Genomic DNA, 21,274 nt, shown 5'->3' on the forward strand with positions numbered 1-21,274 from the left:
TTTACAGTATTTTTCTGTTAACAATTACAAACATGTTTTCCAGTGTACATCTTATACCTGTATATGCAGTTGTGCTAGTCCTGTGGTTTGTAGTTGCAAAAGTAACAACAGGGTTGGCAAGTATTTAATTAGTGTAAAAGTCAACATAAACATTTATAGGCCTACTCAAGTAGAAATATTGCAAAAAAATATTCATAAACACACATCTTGAATAGTTACTAGAGAAACTGACATATTAGACTCCTTACAATAGACTAATTAAAATAAAGCACCTGTAACATATAATATTAATTTGTTTAAATGCTGCTCCGGCTTGCCATAGAGCTCGTAGCGAGCGAGGGAGGGCATTGCTGCTTAAAATGCTGTGAATGTGACAGCCAATCGTCCAGACTGCCAGCCTCATCTTGGGGAGGGAATGAGGAGACACCTCTGTGAGGAAAATGCGCGCGAAGTGACGCGACACGCGCCGCTCTACAAGTGCTTGGACCATTTTCCACGAACAGCGCGAGGACCGGGGCGCGAAAACGACTCGCCCTTTTGAGGGGACAAACATGACTGTGGTGCCCGGGGAGAACCTCGACGAGACTGTGGCATTGACAGTCCTGTCCCAAGATGTTTACGAACATGAACGGGCAGACCAGGAGTGTTGCGAGCGGGTGGTCATCAACATCTCCGGACTGCGCTTCGAAACCCAACTGAAAACCCTGGCGCAATTCCCTGCCACCTTACTCGGTGACCCCAGGAAAAGAATGCGCTTCTTCGACCCTCTGAGGAACGAGTACTTCTTTGACAGGAACCGACCGAGTTTTGATGCCATTCTCTACTTCTACCAGTCTGGAGGCAGGCTGAGGAGACCCGTCAATGTTCCCGTGGACATATTTATGGAGGAAATCAAATTCTACGAGTTGGGAGAAGAAGTCATTGAGAATTTTAAGGAGGACGAGGGCTTCATCAAGGAGGAAGAGCGACCTTTGCCAGTAAACGAGTTCCAGAGGCAGGTTTGGCTGCTGTTCGAGTATCCCGAGAGCTCTGGACCCGCGAGGGGCATCGCAATAGTCTCAGTGCTGGTCATTTTGATATCGATTGTCATATTTTGCTTGGAGACTTTACCTGAGTTTAGGGAGGACGGGAAAATGCACGAGGAGCCCCTCGCATTAAACGGAACTGCCAGTTTAAAGAAGCCCAATCCTTTCACAGACCCCTTCTTTATCGTGGAGACCCTTTGCATCATCTGGTTCTCCTTTGAACTGCTCGTGAGGTTTCTCGCGTGCCCGAGCAAACCAGCCTTCTTTAAGAATATCATGAACACAATCGACATAGTGGCCATTATTCCCTACTTCATCACCTTGGGTCTGGAGTTGGCCGAGCATCAGGGCAACGGCCAGCAAGCGATGTCTCTGGCCATCCTGAGGGTCATTCGCTTGGTGCGGGTGTTCCGCATATTCAAGCTCTCCAGACACTCAAAGGGGCTTCAGATCCTGGGAAAGACCCTTCAAGCAAGCATGCGGGAACTGGGTCTCCTCATATTCTTCCTTTTCATTGGAGTTATACTGTTCTCCAGCGCCGTGTATTTCGCCGAGACAGACGACCCCGATTCGGGGTTCAGCAGCATCCCCGATGCCTTCTGGTGGGCAGTGGTTTCCATGACAACTGTAGGCTACGGGGACATGTGCCCAGTCACCATCGGTGGCAAAATAGTGGGCTCTTTATGTGCCATCGCTGGTGTGCTCACCATTGCTCTACCAGTGCCCGTCATCGTGTCCAATTTCAATTACTTCTACCACAGGGAGACCGAACACGGGGAGCAGATGCAATACACGCATGTAACGTGTGGCCAGCAGCAACCCTCGTTTGAGGAATTTAAAAGGAGCGACAGCAAAGCGTCCCTTTCCAAATCAGACTATCAGGATTCAGAGGATGGGGATTCAGTCAAATACACCAACTGCAGCCCGCGTAAAGCATACGCAGGGAAGCTTACTGATGTATGAATGTTGAAAGCCAATTATAGACCCAAAGAAGCGCACCTTTCTCTGTGACTGTGAGTACATCCTCATCCCTCGCGCTGGCTTGAGTAGATGTCCGATGATCTGCGTGGAACACGGACTTCTTTTGGAATCTACGACAGCGGAATTTAGCTATAACGTGATTGTTCGATTGTTTTCCAAACTGTCTTCCATTGTTGTGATCGCCGATCATCGAAGCGCGAGACGTAGGCTAGCTGTAGGCGCAAAAATAAAATAAACAAATAGGAAAAAACATAACGTATGTTATTATTAGCAAGCCCAATTAAATCAACGTGTAGCACTTTATTCGTAGACATAAATTCATTGGTGCGTAATCCGTTGGTTTTTCAACAAATTCGGAGACAGTGCGAAAGTTTACATCCAATTTGCTTATTTGGAGAAAAATAGTAGGACCAAAAACATAGGCTAAATCTTATTTATTTAATTTTTTTCTAACGAGGACAGTTCAACTGCAAGGTCATTTGGAAAACGACTTACCCCAGCTCATTTACTGTTGTTATTGTTATATTTTCTATTTTTTTTAAGCTTGCTATTTAATGTCTAACGATTAATTTTGAAATCTGAGAAACACATATCTCTGTGCTTTCATTGAGAATGATCAGTAGAAGAGCAAACCAGATTTGAGATTATTAATAATTATTAGGGAAATACTTTATTTTCAGGTTGTGTCATAAATCGGTGCCATTGCAAATTAGCATTGAAATGTTATGGCATCTTGAAATTACTTGGAAATAGGAATTCGCACTATGTTAGAAGCACTGCAGGGATAGACTTTTAATGATCAGCATTATTTTGACGTAAGCTTCTTTATTTCTTCATATTATCAACAGATGCGCATGGAATGCATGAGCAGAGGCTCGATTCCAACAATGTGCGCTCAATTCTGGGCACGAGTTGTTGTTTTTTAACAATACGATAGCGTCATCTAGTGGACAGAGGTGAAAACTGCAACCTTAAGGAGACTAAATGTGTTTCCATAGCAACTTTCCAGACGGTTCTGGAGACATTGGGCTATTATTGTTTCCTTAATTTACTCTCATAAAATATGGTTTCTGGTGCTTTTATTATAAAACAACGACATTCTATCATAAATGTATTCAATTATAAACCCTCAGATAGTCAGGGTTACCTTCTTATCAGGCCTAGTAAAACTAAACTAAGCTACAGAGGCTCATCCAATGTATCACATATTAATACAATGTAACGATCTAAAGGACGTAACCCACAACACACACAATGGTGACGCGTCTACATTTCTGCTCTGCAACAGCATCAAGAATCACGAATTCAGCTCAAAAAGGGATTCGCTATAACATCACTGTGAGGAAGAAAACCCCCCATCTGCCTATTGGCTGGATTATCAACTCTTGCAACGTCATTTATACGTCAAATAACGGACTAAATGAAAATTCACACACCACATCATCAAGTTCTTCTAACTTTCTGCTCATTTAATGGGATTTTCACAATAACAAGAAGAGTTCAGACAGGATGAGGTATGTAACACTGCACATCCAAACATAATTGTGTGCATGTCTGCTAAAGTGTCCACTTTAGAATTAGCCATTCGTGAGGAGTATGTATAATTGTAATAGTTCTAATGCCAATATTTTTCTAATAAATATAAATGAAGTACTTTTTATATTTATATACAATTATTATTTAGCAGACCCATTCAGTGTAGCTCCAACTCTAATCAAACACACCTGAAGCAGTTTATCAAGGTGTTCAAGATGATTTGAAAATAACCGGTAAAAAGTGTTGGAACTGAAGTCTCCAGGACCAGGGTTGGAGACCCCTGATACAGGCCATTACAAATAACAGTAAGAAACAAAATAAAACGAAAACAAAAAAACATGTCACTAAAAACAGAAAAAGACCTGCAAACAGGTATTTTGGAAACTTTTTGTGTTTAGGCAATGTAATTGATATCCTCCTGAGTGTAATAATCGGAGTAATAATTGGCAACATTTTAATAATAATATCTATTATTTCATAGGAATATTGATGTATAATTTTATTTCCCTATTCACTTGTTGTATCTCCCAAAATGCCTGATAAACATGATTTAAGTCCTGGTGTCCTCTACAGTGTACATGTATTAAATCAATGCCCTGTTCTGTCACAGAAAATCATATTTTGATTTGAACCCCCATAACATTTTCCTGAGATGTTGATTTATGAAATACAATCTGAAAAGTAGTCTGATTTAAATGATAATTACCATATATTATCATATTTCCATAAAAGTGCTACATTTAATCACTAAATTAATGTTAGTCATTTTTAAAGTCTTTCTGAAGTTTTCACAGTGAAACCTCCAAACATCCCTGAATGTGCTCTTTACAGGACATCCAGAATAAAACTGTGACATGCATGGTGTCAGAGAAATTCACTAAAATATAATTTCCACTACAGAGGACAAAAGTCTATTCCTGGATCCCAGGAGGATATAGTATGAGTTATTGCTCAAATTACTTCATATAAAAAAGACAAGTATAGAATATTTGGTTCTGTGAATGTGAATTTGGGAAGCAACAGGATCAGATTTGTTACGCAAAATTGTCCTTTCTTAGATTGACCATAATCAACAAAGCACCACAGTATATCCTTCCAATACAATTCACAGCCATTATAAATCCTGAAATATCTTGCTTTCTAGTAGATGAAAAAAAAAATATATATATTAACAACAGACCTACCACAAAAAGTGCAACTTTTAAAAAAACTTATCTTGAAACTTTTTCATGTAATGGTTTGCAAGGTAGTACAAGTGAATTATTTTTGAAAGACACCTCTTTTGTTTTATTGGTTAAGAAAACCAAACTATGTACTGTATTATTATATGCTATAACATCACATCCTATACCATTGTTTCCTGTTTTTCATGTAGGAAACAAGAAGCACATGACTCAATTCAATTACACAACAATGTGACACAGGTCTATAAATATAGTTATCAAAAAAGACTTACAGTATGCAGATTACAAACCAAGAATTATTCATTCTAGATCTATAATAACAACAAATGGTAATGCAGACTTTCTGTTTGTGCTCTTTGTTCACACTAGGGGGCGGTATGTGCTTGTTTTGATCTCTTTTGTCAATATCCTTTCTGTAATATTTGACCTTAAACTAAAGCATACGATTCAAGGAACGGTTCAGATTAAGTGTTTGCTGGTGAGGTTCGAGTTTATATTTTCAATAATCCCAGACAAAAATAGACAATGTGAACGATACAGTCAGTGTACAATAACGTTAAATGATTTCAGGGAGAATTTAGGATTTTAGTCATTTTTTCCACATTATCTAAAAATTCGAACTACTATAATATAATATTGCATCTAATGTTGCGTAAATGTCTGTGATATCTCAGATACGTAAGGTTAATATGGCATAAAGTGATCATAAAATGCATTGGGGAACATCCAAATGTGTTCTCATGTATCAATCCAACCAGAGATCCCTCACAAACTAGTTCCATAGAGAGACATTGTGAAAGAGTGTGTACGTCTTTCTCCAAAACATGCAAATTCATTATTAAATTAAATGTTAATTAATATCAGTGCAATGCATAAATACTGTTTATCAATAAATATTAAGTGAGCTTGAATTCCTTGACAGGAATGAAAACAGATATTATTAAAATATAACATATATATTTTCCTGACCCACTTTAATATTAGTGTGTTGCATTGTCCATATGTGTTTAATGTTTTATGAGGGAATGCTGCTCTGGTCACATGGAAATAAGATAGAAATAAGAGTGACGTAGAGAAACCCACCATGTCATATTGTAATGTGTGTTCTGCTTATAGATTTTACACACACACGCACACACATACTCTTGACTGTCACATTCACTTCGGCAAAGGTCATGTTATTTCAAGCTGTGGATACTTTCATAATCCAGGAAGCTTTGGCACTTACAGTTGATCAGTGGCCGTCATGTGACTCTCATATACGTCCTCATGGCCCAGGAATATTGGTCTTAAAACCAGTAGCGGCTTCTGACCGTACATTTAGGTTGGGTAAATTCTGCGTCTTAGCGGTGGTTTATGATAAACATTTTGTTAGTTTTATATTACAATCGCTGAAAACAAACAGACACACTTCTGGCAGTGGTTGCGTTATTCAGCCTGAGGGTGGCGCTCTAATGTTACCTGACAAGCAGTGTTCGGTAAATTACTCTAAAAAAGTAATTAATTACTTGCTACTAATTACATTTTCAACAGTGTAATGTGATTACTGTGCGTAAGAAATTAAATTACAGAAAAATTAAGAGTAATTCCTTACTTTTCGTTATTTAGTAACTTCGTTATTTTGATTATTTAGTAATTAATTACACACACGACACACGCATAGAACACTCTTGGAATTGCTTTAATTCACACGTTTCAACTAAAGGATTTATACTTTCATTCATTTGATATGTTACTCCACATAGGAAGAACAGACATGCCAACTAGTTACTGACCTGATGCAAACACATAGCTGAAGTGGATTGATATCGTCTTGGTCTGGAGCGAGGTTTACGTAAAGTAACGTGAAAATAAGCGGGGCAGCCTGAACTCTGCCCCAATGGATCTCTATAAGAGGGGCGCTGCAGTTCCATTTTTCACCACAGATTTACATTGGAAAATTGTAGGGAGCTGTAGAGCTGGGGAGGCTCAGGCACCCGCTGTAGAGCTTAGTATCATTATACATGTCACCATTAGACATTTCTCCATTCTGTCACCTGATGGAGTTTTGGTTCCTTGCCACTGTCGCTTTTGGCTTGCTTAGTTGGGGACACTTAATATTCAACAATATTATTGATGCCTGCATTGACACCATTATATGAGAACTGAACTGAGCTGGACGATGACATCACGGTTTTCACCAGAAAGGCTATATAAATAAATGAACTAAATTAATAACTTTTTTACAACAAAAATGAACCATCACTGAACTTACTTAAGCTGGACTGTGACGCTATTTTCTTCTAGAAACAAACTTTGTTGCATTTTTTTTCCTGTTATCTGTGTAAAGCTGCTTTGAAACAATCTGTATTGTAAAAAGCGCTATATAAATAAAGGTGATTTGAAGCCATACGTTAAATTTTAATAGATCCTGTTCGCTTTACGACTTAAATACTGATCACCTTTATAATTTATTATCAATTCAGGTAATTTAGAGGTCTATGCTTTAGAATATTAAAGGGTTAGTTCACCCAAAAATGAAAATTCTGTCAGTAATCACATGTTATTCCAACCCCGTAAGACTTTCGTTCATCTTCGGAACACAAATTAAGATATTTTTTGATGAAATCTGAGAGCTGTCTCACTCCTCCATAGGCTTCTATGTTATTGAAACTTGCTGGCCCAGAAAGTTAGTAAAGACAATGTTTAAAATAGTCCAAGTGACTACAGTGGCTCAACCATAAGTTTATCAAGCGATGAGAATACTTTTTGTGCGCAAAAAACAAAACTAAAATAACAACTTTATTCAACTATTCATTTTCTCCTGTGTGGGCCTCTGACGTGAGTTCACATAGTGTAACAGCGCGGCATCACAACTGAACTATTGGCCAGCATCACACGCATCACACACATGACCAGTGTCGGCCAATAGTGAGCCTACGTTCAGACGTACAACCCAGAAGCGCTGCGCTGTTACACTACGTGAACTCACTCAGAGGCCCACACAGAAGAAAATGAATAGTTGAATAAATTTTTTTTTTTTTTTTTTTTTGCGCACAAAAAGTATTCTCGTCACTTGATAAACTTATGGTTGAGCCACTGTAGTCACTTGGACTATTTTAAACTTTCTGGTCTGGCAAGTTGCAATAACATAGAAGTCTATGGAGGAATGAGACAGCTCTCAACAACACGAGGGTGAGTAATTACTGACAGAATTTTCAGTTTTGGGTGAACTAACCCTTTAAGCAGCCGCGGCCCGTCTGTGTGGCCAAAATATTCCAAAATATTAATCTGTCTAAGGATCTGAATGAACACTGACAGGAACAGAGTTTTTTATTTTTTTCTGCTGGAAAATATGATGAGCAAGACACAGTAAGAGCGACTGCATAATGCTGTTGTCATGTGTGGCACTCGTGCTATTGGCTTGTGTTACAGCTCACAGGTGTTGAATAGGTCAGCGTGACTTTGTGACTCGCTGCAGTTGTTGTTGCAGTGCAAAAGAAACAGCTCTGGTTTTCAAAGGCGTGATATTGACATAGTTGCACGGCAGCACAGTGTTGATATTTCTAAGACATCCTATAGGGTTTCCTCTGAACTTCCAAATCAAACTTGTGCCCGGATTCACAGACAAGGCTTAAGCCTAGTCCCAGACTAAAATGCATGTTTGAGCTGTTTTAACTGAAAGCCATTGTTTTGTCTGAAGTAATGTAACTGAAGTAACCAGTAATGTTTTTTCTAAGGCACATTTATAAAAGCTACTTAAATTTCCTAATTTAACTCCTAAAGGCCAATTTATACTTCTGCGTCTGCGTTTTGGCGGTGTAACTGCAGAGCAACACAGACATAACGCAGAAGTATAAATGCTCACGACGGCGTCGCCTACGACGTACACTACGGCGTACACTCGACGCAGAAGTATAAATTGGCCTTAAGGCCAGTTGCATAAACATAGCCATTAAGTTAAGACTGTGGCTGTGTCTGAAATTTCCCCCTATACCCTCATTCACTATTCCCTACATTACTCCACTAATATAGTCCACTTGAAGGACTGAATGAAAACAAGTGAGTGAATTCGGACACTGATTGCGATGGAAGGGCTTCCGCTTTAGCAGTGTTGGGCAAGCTACTTGGAAAATATAGTGAGCTAAGCTACTGTAGCAGTTACTCTATATTAAATGAAGCTTAACTACGCTACTCCCCTGTGAAATACAGCAAGCTAAGCTACAGCAATATGGCAAAATTAGTTTACTACATATAAGCTATTTAAAAAAAATAATTTTTTATATTGAACCAACTTGAACCAACCAAGTCAATGCTATCTCAGTGATCAATAAAACTGTCAGTCAAACAGACAGGCAGGCATAATTTGTCAGTTTAATTGTTTATTCATCAACTGTTCCAAACCAATTTGGCAACAAAAAAAAGAACAAAACCAGAACTATATAAAACCAGAACTATAACAATTTCTCACGTATCAGCCCAAGGTTTGGTACGTGATGTCACCGTCCGGAGCAGAAGGTGACAGTAATGCACCAAAAAGCTGGTTGTAGCGCCCTATCAAATCCATTTTTTTTTTTTTTTTTTTTTTCACATTCCAAATTCTTTTTTTCCCCATTTTAATTTTTCTGTATTCTGTTTTTTTTTTCTGTTCCATGGGAGTTTGGACTCCCATTTTAATGGTTAAATTAAATTTTAGTAATCAAAAAGCATGTCTAATTAATTAAAATCATGAAACTTGTACAATTTAACAATAATTTATTACAAATTTTAAATAAATTACATATGTTAAGGGCACTATGAAAATCTTTTTTCTAACTAAATTCTGTTTTCTTTTTATAGTTTTCTTGATTCCATTTTAATGGTTTAATAAAATTTGAATAACCAATTATTTAAAATGTAAAGATTAAATCAGCCTTTTATTTTGACGGGTTGCCGTGTAGACCTTTGAGTCTCTAAGTGTTTTTATGATATGACGATAGTTTTTCTCAAATGAAGCGGTAAAATGCTGCTGAAGTGATTCTCAGAGCGGCTGTGTAGATGAAGTTCATGCATTCATGTCCTCATATAGGCTGAAAACATCACCTCGTGTGTGTGTGTGGTAAATGAAACTGCACATCTGCGACATTCATTCAATGAGACACGCATGATTCCTATTTAAATATTCTTTATGCGGTTTTATATTCACAGACACTAGTCTATATCACAATTTTATTTAAGTTTACTGACCTACTTTTCATCCAAGATCTGACAAATTCTGTGAATCAGAATCGTCAAGTATTGCCTATAGTCGACTAATAGTCGAATCATGTGTATGGGGGTGGGGGCGGGGCTTTAACATTTCAAAGCCGCGATGTACAGAAAATCACACAAAGATATAGAAGAAAATGTATAAAAACATTTTGGATCAATAAAACTAAGAAATAACATGAATAACTCCAGAAAGGCCACACTGCAGACAGGATTTGCATTTCACATGCAAATCAAATTAAATCGGCTAAATTACCTGTGCGAGCAGGCTCTGTACAGCACAACATCGATGCACCGAAAAAATAAACAATTAATTTACTAAATTAAATTAGAACAGAATATACCTTTCTAATAAATAAAAATACAAAACGAAATAAATCAGAATCAAGTCACAAGATGAGGAGCAAATGTGTGCAAAATGCCTAAAGTGCAGGGGAACATATATTCAATCAAAACACAAGCCACACATAGTTAGATTAGATAACCCTGACAGATCAATAAATAAAATAAAAATAAAGAAATTATTAAAATAACGACAGTAGCCAGAATTTTCAACTTTGTCTTTTTTAACTGCAGAAACAACAATAAATGCTAAACTGGAGTGGCAGTCTTTTTAGCAAAAAATTTTCACAGTATCCAAAAATCAAATTGGAACCAGCTGAAAAGTTTTGAAATCACTTACCCTACCTGATCGAGAGAACAAATCCAGTCTTTCACTCCGTCTGTGTCCGTTGGAGTCTTTTGTGCGCGCGGATAAAATACATCCTAAAACACTTAATGTGAAAAACGTTTAACGACGAATTAAAATATCAAATTATGTTAAGAAAACGCTTTGGGCTACTATAGGAGGAGCGCATTGCGTTCATATTCTGGGTTCATCTGCTTATCTGCACATAGTATGGTTTCTTAATAAAGTGTGTACTGTGTAGGCTACATGCATTAAGCCACGTTAAAGTGCCTTTTAAGCGTTTTAAAAGCTTTTTTCACGTTAAGCATTTTAGAATGTCCTGTGGAAAACCAACTTAACGTTGGCCGGCAAAAGTGTGATCATGGTTTTCCTGATGCTAAATCCAGCCTTGGAGAATATCCTTTCTGATGGTGTAGATTCACACTTTAGATTTTCTTATCCCAGACATTGTTAAAGATTTAAATCCTTGCCGCCAAGACGCTCCTATGTCGGTCACGGATTGAAAGTGAAACTTAAATCTGTCACGGGGTGTTTGGATTTATTCATGCAAGTTAAAAAATATTTATTAAAAGCTTCTTTCTTTGCATATTTTTATATACAGCATTATCATAATAGGCTGAATATTAACGTATTGACAGAAAACCGGTACTTCTATGTGAAATCAGACATTGAGCGCCCTCATATAGCCAAAGTGGCATATCCTCCTCGTTTCATAACACCTCTGCGAAGATTCGACCGTGAGATCGGTTGTCGAATCAGGCTCCTCCTATCGAAGCATCGAATCTTCGACTATTCGGGGTCACCCCTAATATATATATTTCTTTATTTTGTAAAGGACTGTATGAAATAATCATTCCAGATGTCCATTTATCATGTGTATGTTGATGAAATCAAAAAAGAAAAGAAGAGAGAAATTTAGTGATACAGGATTTGAGATCCTAAACCTATGAGAGAACATATGGGTTCAGATTTGCACTCCCAAGGGCATGAGAAAGGACAAATTATCAAACTCAACTCTCTGCTATACTCTAGTATTTGAGAGTTTCCCATCTAGATACTCAGGTTAAGAAAGATTTGTGATACAGCACACAGAAGCAAGGCAAATATAGCTGGGTCATTCTACAGATAACTATGGTAACAAACCAAGCAGTTCTATCGAACAGTATTTTTCAAAGGGGACAGAAATGAAGTGCCTCGTAGAGATGCGAAGGACACCATAACCAGGCTGTCTCTGTGAACTTTGTATGCAATGATATTAGACACTTTGAGGCAGTACACGAGGGATTTTTTGTATTAGCACAAGCCTTGTATTTTTTGCATTCTGTTTGTATTTTTTTTTCCTAGCATTTTTGTAAGCGTGTATATAATGTGATAGGCTTAACTGATTTTATTTCCGGTGCGGGTCGGGTGCCGGTTCTGTTTTAAGCGGGTCGGGTCGGGTGCGGATTTACAAAATCAGACCCGTGCAGGTGCAGGACTCTGTTTCTGCGGCTCTAAAGCCATTAGCCACATAGCATTAGTGCTTCAGGTAATTTGCTTTAAAAAGTCCATAACTTAGTGCCCACAAGTCACAAGGAGCAAAGATGGCACATTTCTAATTGTGTTCGGCTAGTGCAGGGGGTTCTCCGCTAGGGGTTCTCAGCTCAGTTCAGTTCTCATATAATGGTGTCAATGCAGTCAGATCGTTAATATTGTTGAATATTAAGTGTCCCCAACTAAGCAAGCTAGAGGCGAAAGTGGCAAGGAACCAAAAATCAGGTGACAGAAACCAGGCTCAGTCGAACGTTGTCGTTTTTATCTGTACAGAGTCACCACGTGACTAAGCAGACGTGATAAATAATTCTGTATTTTGTAGTTTGACAAGTAGATTGTTGAGGGTTGATTTGTAAAGAAGGACTACACACCTGCGCACATATATATTCAAACGCACATACCTGTGGACTGAACACGTGATGTGCATGTGCGCGACATCGGTGTTTGCGCAGAGATAACTGATAATCGTTTGCACCTTGGACCCTATTTCCGGGAGTGCGTTCTCAAGCCACCAGGCACTGTTGTTGTGCAAGTGAGCGGGCCGGAGCGCGTTAAGGGTTGAACGCACTGTTAGAACGCTGTCGTGTTAGCGGCCCCTAAGTTAATAACTAATGATCTTCGCAACAGAAGTGAATCAATTAATCAAAACTGACTTTAGCTGGACAATAACTTTATCCTAGAGCTGATGTTCAGCCAAAACAATCTCTGTTACTGTAATTTCCTATTATCACTGTAAAGCTGCTTTGAAACAATTCATATGGTTAAAAGCAATAAATGAAGGTGACTTGACTTGACACTAGCTTTCGTGTCAATGACGCCTTCACAGGGGAGAGTCTAGTTGACACAATCTCTGCTGACACTTTAAGGCTGCGTTGACTACGGTAACCTCATGATACACAGAGAGATTTATATTAGCGTAGTTAATGTTATATTACATTATGGTGTAAAATTATGGTCTTATAATGTAACAAGTGCATCGGCTGACCTAGTTTACACAGCCTAACAATCATTTAACCAAAGGTGGACAAAGTAACTTCTTTACTTGAGTGAAAGTACAGATACTTCTGGTCGAATATTACTCCTTTACAAGTAAAAGTTGTAAAGACCAATTTTTACTTATGTAAAAGTACAGAAGTACTTAAGTATAAAAAGTAAATGTCAATGCATTGTTTAATTATTGTTGCATTGTTATATGTAATACTTACAGTACCTTATGCCTCTGAAGCAACCTAGTAAATACACCTACCAGTTAGTAGTATCTGTGGAATTAAGAGCTTTTAGAGTGTTATCAAACCTATAGAAATTAAACAACTGAATTGACAAAAAAAGACAGCCATAATGATCTTATTTTTATTTATTTAACACTCCTACCACCCCAACAAAAGAAGTACACATCTGTGTGTCCTCTCATGCACATTTGAATCAAGTAGGGGTGTAACGACACCCTAATTTCACGATTCGATACATATCACTATACTGAACTCACGATACGATATTATTGCGATACTCCAAGACATATAATAAAAGTTTAAGAAAAAATGTACTGTTGATTAAATGCTAAATTTGATATAACATTGTGGGTGTAAATGAATAGGCTTGGACAATGGTGACACCAGAATAAAAATATTCATGATTCTGAACCTGAAAATACAGAATTATTTTAGACGAATATGCTTGATCCCTGTCACTGGCTAGATATATTTAAAATATTAATTATGATTTAAAATAATCCCCCATTATTATACATTATATTCAACATAATATATTGTAGTTTAATGTAGTACTGACTCTGAAAACTTTTTTTTTTTCTTACAGGGTAATTTTTATTTTGGGTGAACTATCCACGATACATATTGTCACTTTCCACGATACATATTGTTGCATTTTTGTATTGCGATATATTGTGACACGATATATTGTTACACCCCTAGAATCAAGTGGTCTTCAAAAATCCAACCTGCTTTAAAACCCAGCTACAAAACCATAGCTGTAAAACTCCCCAACATCAATACTGCTTTAACAAATATCAAAACAGAAAGACCTATTTGTCATGGATGCGCACACTGCGCCGAGGATCTGTTTTCATCCATTTTGCCACCAGTTGAATAGTGTTCAAAGAAAACGATGGGAAATCGCTGAACTTCACGACATGGTCGTGAACATGACACTGAACATCATGTTACTGTCAGTGTTGTTACTGCTTCCCATTTAACTTCCTATTTTTTCAATTATTTAGTGTAAATACTGAATGAAATTAAAAAGATAATATAATATAAAACAGTAGATTTAAAGGTATAGCGGAGGATTTTCTTTTTCCGGGTGGATCATCAAGACTATTGGTCCTCCTAAGTGTCAATCATTCTGGTGATATGTTTACGTAAGGCTGTCGTACGTGCTCGTGCACACGATTCACACGATGGCGTGCGCTCAAAGCACAGGTTGGGCTTCCCACTGATGCCTCAGTCGCGAAGTTTCTACTTGACAGGTAAAGTTTGGCATGCTATTTGGAGAAATCCATTTAATACTGCTAGTAAAGGTTAATGTAAGCTATGATTAGCTCGTGCATGCTCTCTTGTGCACACGTTTAATAGGCGTTCCCTCTCGGGAGCAGGTAGAGTTTTGCGCATGTGCATTTTTTCAAGAAGTGTAGAGGGCGGTTCTTTTCTAAAATTCGGGAAAATCCTCCGCTATACCTTTAATGTAGGATTGACGCATTTCATTTTTATTTCGACCATTGAAATAAAGTGTTGCCTGTATTTTTACACTATAAACCCATACACAAAAGAATTATATTTGAAATATATTTTCTGGATATGTTTTGGAATATATGCAAATATTTGAAATTGGCCCAATAAATATATTTCATACTTATATTTCATATATTTTTGTTATATTTCAGAATATATTTCAATGTATTTGGAATATATGCCACATATATTTTTGACACTTTTGGGGACCCGTACAGAAAAAAATACATTGAAATATATTCTGAAATATAACAAAAATATATGAAATATAAGTATGAAATATATTTATTGGGCCAATTTCAAATATGTGCATATATTCCAAAACATATCCAGAAAATATATTTATTTTGTGTATGGGAATCCCCCTTTAGGAAACCCTATATTAATATATTAACTGTTTTCATCTTTTCTACAATAAAGCCTGTTTATATAATGTATTCTAAAATCAATAGTTCTGGCCCTGGCTTCTTGGGGTTTCAGTCGTGCTAAAATAAAGTAGCTGCTACAGCTTTTAACATCTTTTACTTAAATAAATAATTCTATTAATAAAAAAAATAAAAAAAATAAAAAACTCTGGTTGACCTGTGGGAGCTAAACTTTACCCCTTAAACAAGTGTCATAATGTCAATGAAATATTGGATTCCTTTAGTAAATGTAAATGAAATTTACTGTCAATATACTTTGATTTGGATAAGAGTTCTGTTCTCTTTTGATTTACAGGTACAGTCATGAACATGGTCTTTCCATCCTACAGATCTGCATATATAAGCTGCACAATATGAACCTTCACCAGAGCAGCACCACATGGGACAACACAAACTCCACGTTCGCATTTAAAACGCATTAATTTTTTTCCTATCTAAGGAATTATGTACAACGCCTCAAAAGGATCACGTTGTCTAATGTGGAATCTAACCGCGAGGAAACGTGGACAAAGTGATATTGTGATAAAGATAAAGAAGATGCTTTGAAGCGCATTGAGGTAGAAACAATTTACTTGAAATCACAGATTACATGGACAAGCAATTTGTGAGATGCTTCCTGATGTTTATTTGCCCCCAAAATGAGTTGTGTGTGAGTTTGTGCGTACACGTGAATATGTATACATATATGTCTTCAGACCAGCAGTAGGCCTATTTCATGTTTAAGCATTACAGATCATGTGCTATACCAAAACATATGGCATGCATAGAAAGTTGGGCATGGAATAAATCTTGATTATTTTGTTAATTTATCATTTTAGTTTATTTTATTTATTGTTTCGGTCAACAAACTCAGTAGTCAGCGGGAACAACTACCAATGACAACAAATTACTTGACTGTTGAGGTTAACATTGTTAAATATCTATTTTTTAAAGTATTTTAGGTTTTATATAAAAATGGAATCGGTTAAACTGGTGACAGGTTATTTTTCTAGCTTTTTTAAATTTTGCTAAATCATTTTCAATATTCTTTCTATTTTCACTCAGTATAATTTTGCCTAAAGTGAAAAGGAAATGTGTAGACGTAGAAATTCTGTCATGATTATGGCACCTTTCCTTTTATGCAGTACAAACACTGAAGCACAAATGTTGCTGCAGGTTTGTGTCTTTAATTCTTTTATGATTATTGTTATAGTTTCAGAATCACCCATCACTGAAAGCATCTACCTCTCTGTTTTACTGTGCGCTTACCTCTCTGTGTTGAGTTACGTCAAGCAGATCACAAGCCTTATTTCTGGAAACAACTCGAGCAAACAGTATGTTGCATTTCCCCTTATTGTTGGATGTGTGTTGTTCTGGCTTTGTCCATCCTGGTTTTGTACTCAATGCTAGAAGTCCAGGAGAAATATGACACTAACTAATAATCTATAGATAGCAAGTAAAAATTCATCCTAACATGCCCTTCAACAGAATTAAATTGATTGTAATGTATTAAGCCTGTTTTGTGATAATAGCGATGTGTAGGATTATGAAGTTGAAAAATATAAATATATTTTATTAGGCATAGGTAAAATATGGGAAGTTGCAATGTGACAGAGCTTACGTATGATGATCATGGTACTGATTGTATGACATTATGTTTCCCTAGACGAAATGCATATAAACCTATTTAAATGAAGAATAACTCTCATGTCTGTTCACAAGCACAAATGTACTGCATCCATTTTAACTCTTGAAATGCTGACTTCTCAACTCACATACATACAGTATGAATGTCTGCATCATGTCAAATGAATGTCCAGCATCCAGGACATCATTTGGCTTGTCTCTGTGCATCTGAAAGCTTCAATGCTCCGGGGTCTTCCATGCGGAAGCTTCAAGATGCTCGATAATGATTTCTTTACACTGCCATTATTTTCTCTTTCATTTCATTTACAAGCTAGTTTAGATAAATAAACATGTATCATCTGTTCTCTGCATCTAAATTGGACATTCCTGCTGGATAAAAATAGGACAGACAGAGCAGTAATGACTGGCATTGATTCATTTTTGTGGACAGTTTATTTTAATGAACTTAATCACTGTCATCACTCAAAATGGTTCTCAGAATTTGTAGTACAACACAGTTCAAACTTTTATATATAAACAATCATTAAAAAGGCCTTGAGCGAATCATTTGTGAATTATAAATCAGTATTATGTTTGGTCCATCATTTCATATTTGTGTGTTGATATAATCATGCCAATATAACATGTGCAAAACAGCTTCATTAATTTGTTTTAAACGTGGTGGTTTTCATGTTCACTGATGCCCAGTGACTAGATGTGATATTGCAGCGCTATCTCACAACCAATTCGTACGAGGTAGCTAATTCGCACGAATTCGTATGACCTCACTCGTACGAATTTGTACGATTTGTCTAAACCCCAGTGATGGGTAGGATTAGGGGCGGGGTCAGGGGTAGGTAATTCGTACGAAATCATACGAATTGGGCAACTCGTAAAATACGTACGAATTGCCGTGAGATCGGGTTGGATATTGAGCTGTGATTCAAACATTTACTTACTAACACATTCATTTTATCATTACTAAACTGCAATGATCTATATGAAAAGAGGCCCCAGGGTAGGGGACACCAGAAACAACTGTGACACAGTCACATATAAGCCAGAGTAACATTTATTCTAAGATTTTGAGGTAGGCCTATTTAGTTTTTTATTTTTATTTTTAAGTTTGGGTCCCTTTTAATTCAAGCCAAGCTAAGTTGTTGACTTAGTTTACATGAATGACAGATGCTAACACTGCTGCTAGCAGCTACCATCCCGGATATTGCCATGGTGTGTAACACTAGTTAGGAAACAAGAATTAGAATTTTAGAATTGATAATATACATTATTTCATAAATATTTTCTAGTTGACTACTGTTGAACTCATCAACTAAGAAAAACTGTTTAGTAAAAATTATTTAACTAATTTTAAAATAACAGAAGTAGTATGTAAGAGCAGGCACAGCCATTTTTTACTTTTTAACATGTTTAACTGTGTCGATGCTTCTGGGGTCAGTCTCTTTCAGTTAATTTAGCTGCATAAACAGTTAGTTTTGATACTTGATATTGCAAACTGGTATTTGTGACCATTGTTATCATAAACACACTGGTTTGTTATTTAATTAATTTACCATTTACTGCACTTTATTATTTTAGTTATTTATCTGTAGAGTGCTGCAATGATGACGTATTTTTGTAAGTCAACTCCTACGTTAGCATCACCATGGTTCCCTCGACACAAACCCAATAGGATTTTTCCATTAGCTTAGATTGCACAAATTCATATGCTTTAGCCACCAATTTGCCAAAATGTATATGAATTGCCATACATTTAGCATTTTATTTATGGCGATTGTATTTAGACTTCAAAATACTTAAAAGCCGTGTCCATTTGTTGGGAGGAAAAGTGCGTTACAGACATCCTGTGTTAAATCAGATGCTTAGTAAACCATGACATCATGGCATGATTCTTCAAATGTGACACTCCGTTCATAACGCTCATATCATCCCTTCACATCTCTGATATCAGCACATGTGATTTCTATGCTATATAGTACATAGATGTTATGTCATATCTCTGCTGACTGTTGACTGTCATTTCGGACATGTTCCTTTAATACCACCTTATTTATATACGGCATCTTAAATGAAGTGGTGTTTATGCAAAGAAGGGAAACATATTCTCAAGCACTCCATTACATAAGATGAATATATATTTATGAAATGTTGTGAGAAATAATTAAATATGGGCAAAGTGTTGCAGTTTAGTACTATATCCATCTGTTATTTGTTCATAGTAAGCAATAATGCATGATAAACCGTATGAACACAATCTTTGTTGCTTTGCACATGATTTTAACTAGTTGTTCATGTAAATATCTTTCTTTACTAGTGCCTTATATCATGTATAATAGCATTAGTGTTTAAAACTGAAAATGCTAACCATTCTAGATTGAGAAAATGATGTCATTGTTTCTTACTGTAATATGAATGTATTGCACTCAAAGTCTTCCTGGGATTGTAATATTCTTCATATACGATCATGTTACATCCTGTGTTTCTAAGATTGATTCCCATGTTTCAACTTTTCAGCAATGCCAGTACAAAGACAAATTGAAGAATTTGTGCAAGAGCAAAGAATCCCTTCATTCATGAACTCACTCTTTTTGCAGTTAAAGAAAATGTCCAGGTTCAGTGCAAGTTTAATTCAATTGACAGCACTTAAGGCATAATGTTGATTACTTGCACACACACACATTTGGGTTTTCATGTTTTATGGGGACTTTCCATAGACATACTGATTATTATACTGTACATTATATACCTTAACCCTAAACACAACCCATCACAGAACATTTTTACATTTAGTATAATTTATAACCTGTTTTCCTCATGGGGACCAAAAAATTTCCTCATAAGGACAATGATTTTGGATATTGGCATCTTTGTGGGGACATATTGTCCAATAATGTAGGGTTTACCAGAACCGCACACATAAAATAATATTTATTTTTCTTGGCTACAGTGAGGCACTTACAATGGAAGTGAATGGGGCCAAATAACCTAGGTTTTTGGGATGTCTAACTTATTTATTTTTTAATAATCAACATTATGCCACAAATTCTGTTGAGCTTGTATTTAACTCAGAATTTTCATTTAAATGAATACATTTGGTGATGCATATTTGGTTTTCAGGAGCATCTAAAATGGCAACAGAATTAATTTAGCATAAACCCACATGACAATAGATCTAGTTCAATTCACCAAAAATGAGAGTTCAATAAACAAACAGTGCTAACCAATTGCGGCTTAAGATATTTTCAGTTCTCATATTTTCTATCAGACCATAGTTGATGTCTATGTGAAAGCAGTATTTTAAACCATTGAGATTTCACTGTGGGCGGGGCTACCCTGCATGATGCAGAACAAATACAAACCAAGCAGAGATAGCATGTATGATATGTTGCGTCTGGTTAGGACACAAAGATGTCAGATTGTCCACTCCTGTGTGTTTTCATACTGCATGTGTTTTTGTGTAATGCAGCTGGTGTCCATCTGAAGAGCCTTAGCACTCTGTTAACACTGTAAAAAAAGATGTCTGATATGTCCAGTGTGAAGTGTATGAGTAGTTCCTGTACTAACTATTGTCTGCTATCATGTTCTTGCTGCTACTGTAATGAATCATTAGGAATTTTATCATGTAAAAATACATCAGAGACCTTGAGTGAGTTAAGTTTCTATCAGGAATCTGTTAAAATGTCCAGTAGTGTCTTCTGTCTAGTCTTCTTACCCAGCAGGGCGATGAATTAAATATCTAGTTGATGATGTAAATGTATGGCGTACAGTAATTTTGCTAAATATGTTGTCTTAGAGAGTATGTTGTATACCTGAGGTAATGTATATATTTGAATCATAAACATACAAAATGTATGCAATAAATCCCTTTGAATACTATTTGTGTCTGATCTCCTACATTTAGGACTTGGATTTGTCATTACAGCAACATGTCCAAAACATTCTTATTGCATATAAAGTCTAGGATTAACTACTTAAATTCCTTCTTTTTTTGCATCAGGTGACAATTGTAGAGAAAGATTTAAAAATGTGCATGAATTTGTTAGATGTTCACATGCACTTGTCACTAATTTGAATACGAAATATGAATAACTGATTATGCTGTAGTCAATGTAATGTTTTTTTCCTGTGAACTTTTTTATATTTGCAGTTTTGGTGACACTTTCAGTGTTCTTGTTACAAGTACATGTAGTTACTGTAGTACTAACTATAAATTATGCATAATTACAGTATATGCAACTAACCCTAAATCAAACCCCAATCCTAACCCTAACCCTATAGTAAGTGTATGTAGTTAATTATTATTACT

The 21,274-nt window shown here is 36.5% G+C and overlaps 1 protein-coding gene across 1 annotated transcript; it reads left to right on the forward strand.

Moving 5' to 3' along the window:
• Positions 1–422: 422 nt before the first annotated feature.
• LOC311289670 (shaker-related potassium channel tsha2) lies at positions 423–17,828 on the forward strand. Its single transcript, XM_084407881.1, has 2 exons — positions 423–3,520; positions 15,641–17,828. The coding sequence occupies exon 1, from the start codon at positions 552–554 to the stop codon at positions 1,986–1,988; it is 1,437 nt and encodes a 478-aa protein (XP_084264007.1). The 5' UTR covers positions 423–551; the 3' UTR covers positions 1,989–3,520; positions 15,641–17,828.
• The last annotated feature ends 3,446 nt before the right edge of the window (positions 17,829–21,274 follow it).

Source organism: Rutilus rutilus (assembly GCF_951802725.1).
Source record: "Rutilus rutilus genome assembly, chromosome: 4".
Taxonomy (NCBI): Eukaryota; Metazoa; Chordata; class Actinopteri; order Cypriniformes; family Leuciscidae; genus Rutilus; species Rutilus rutilus.

What these genes read in the sequence shown, in the direction of transcription:
- LOC311289670 (XM_084407881.1), top strand. Translation starts at nt 552, where the DNA reads ATGACTGTGGTGCCCGGGGAGAACCTCGACGAGACTGTGGCATTGACA.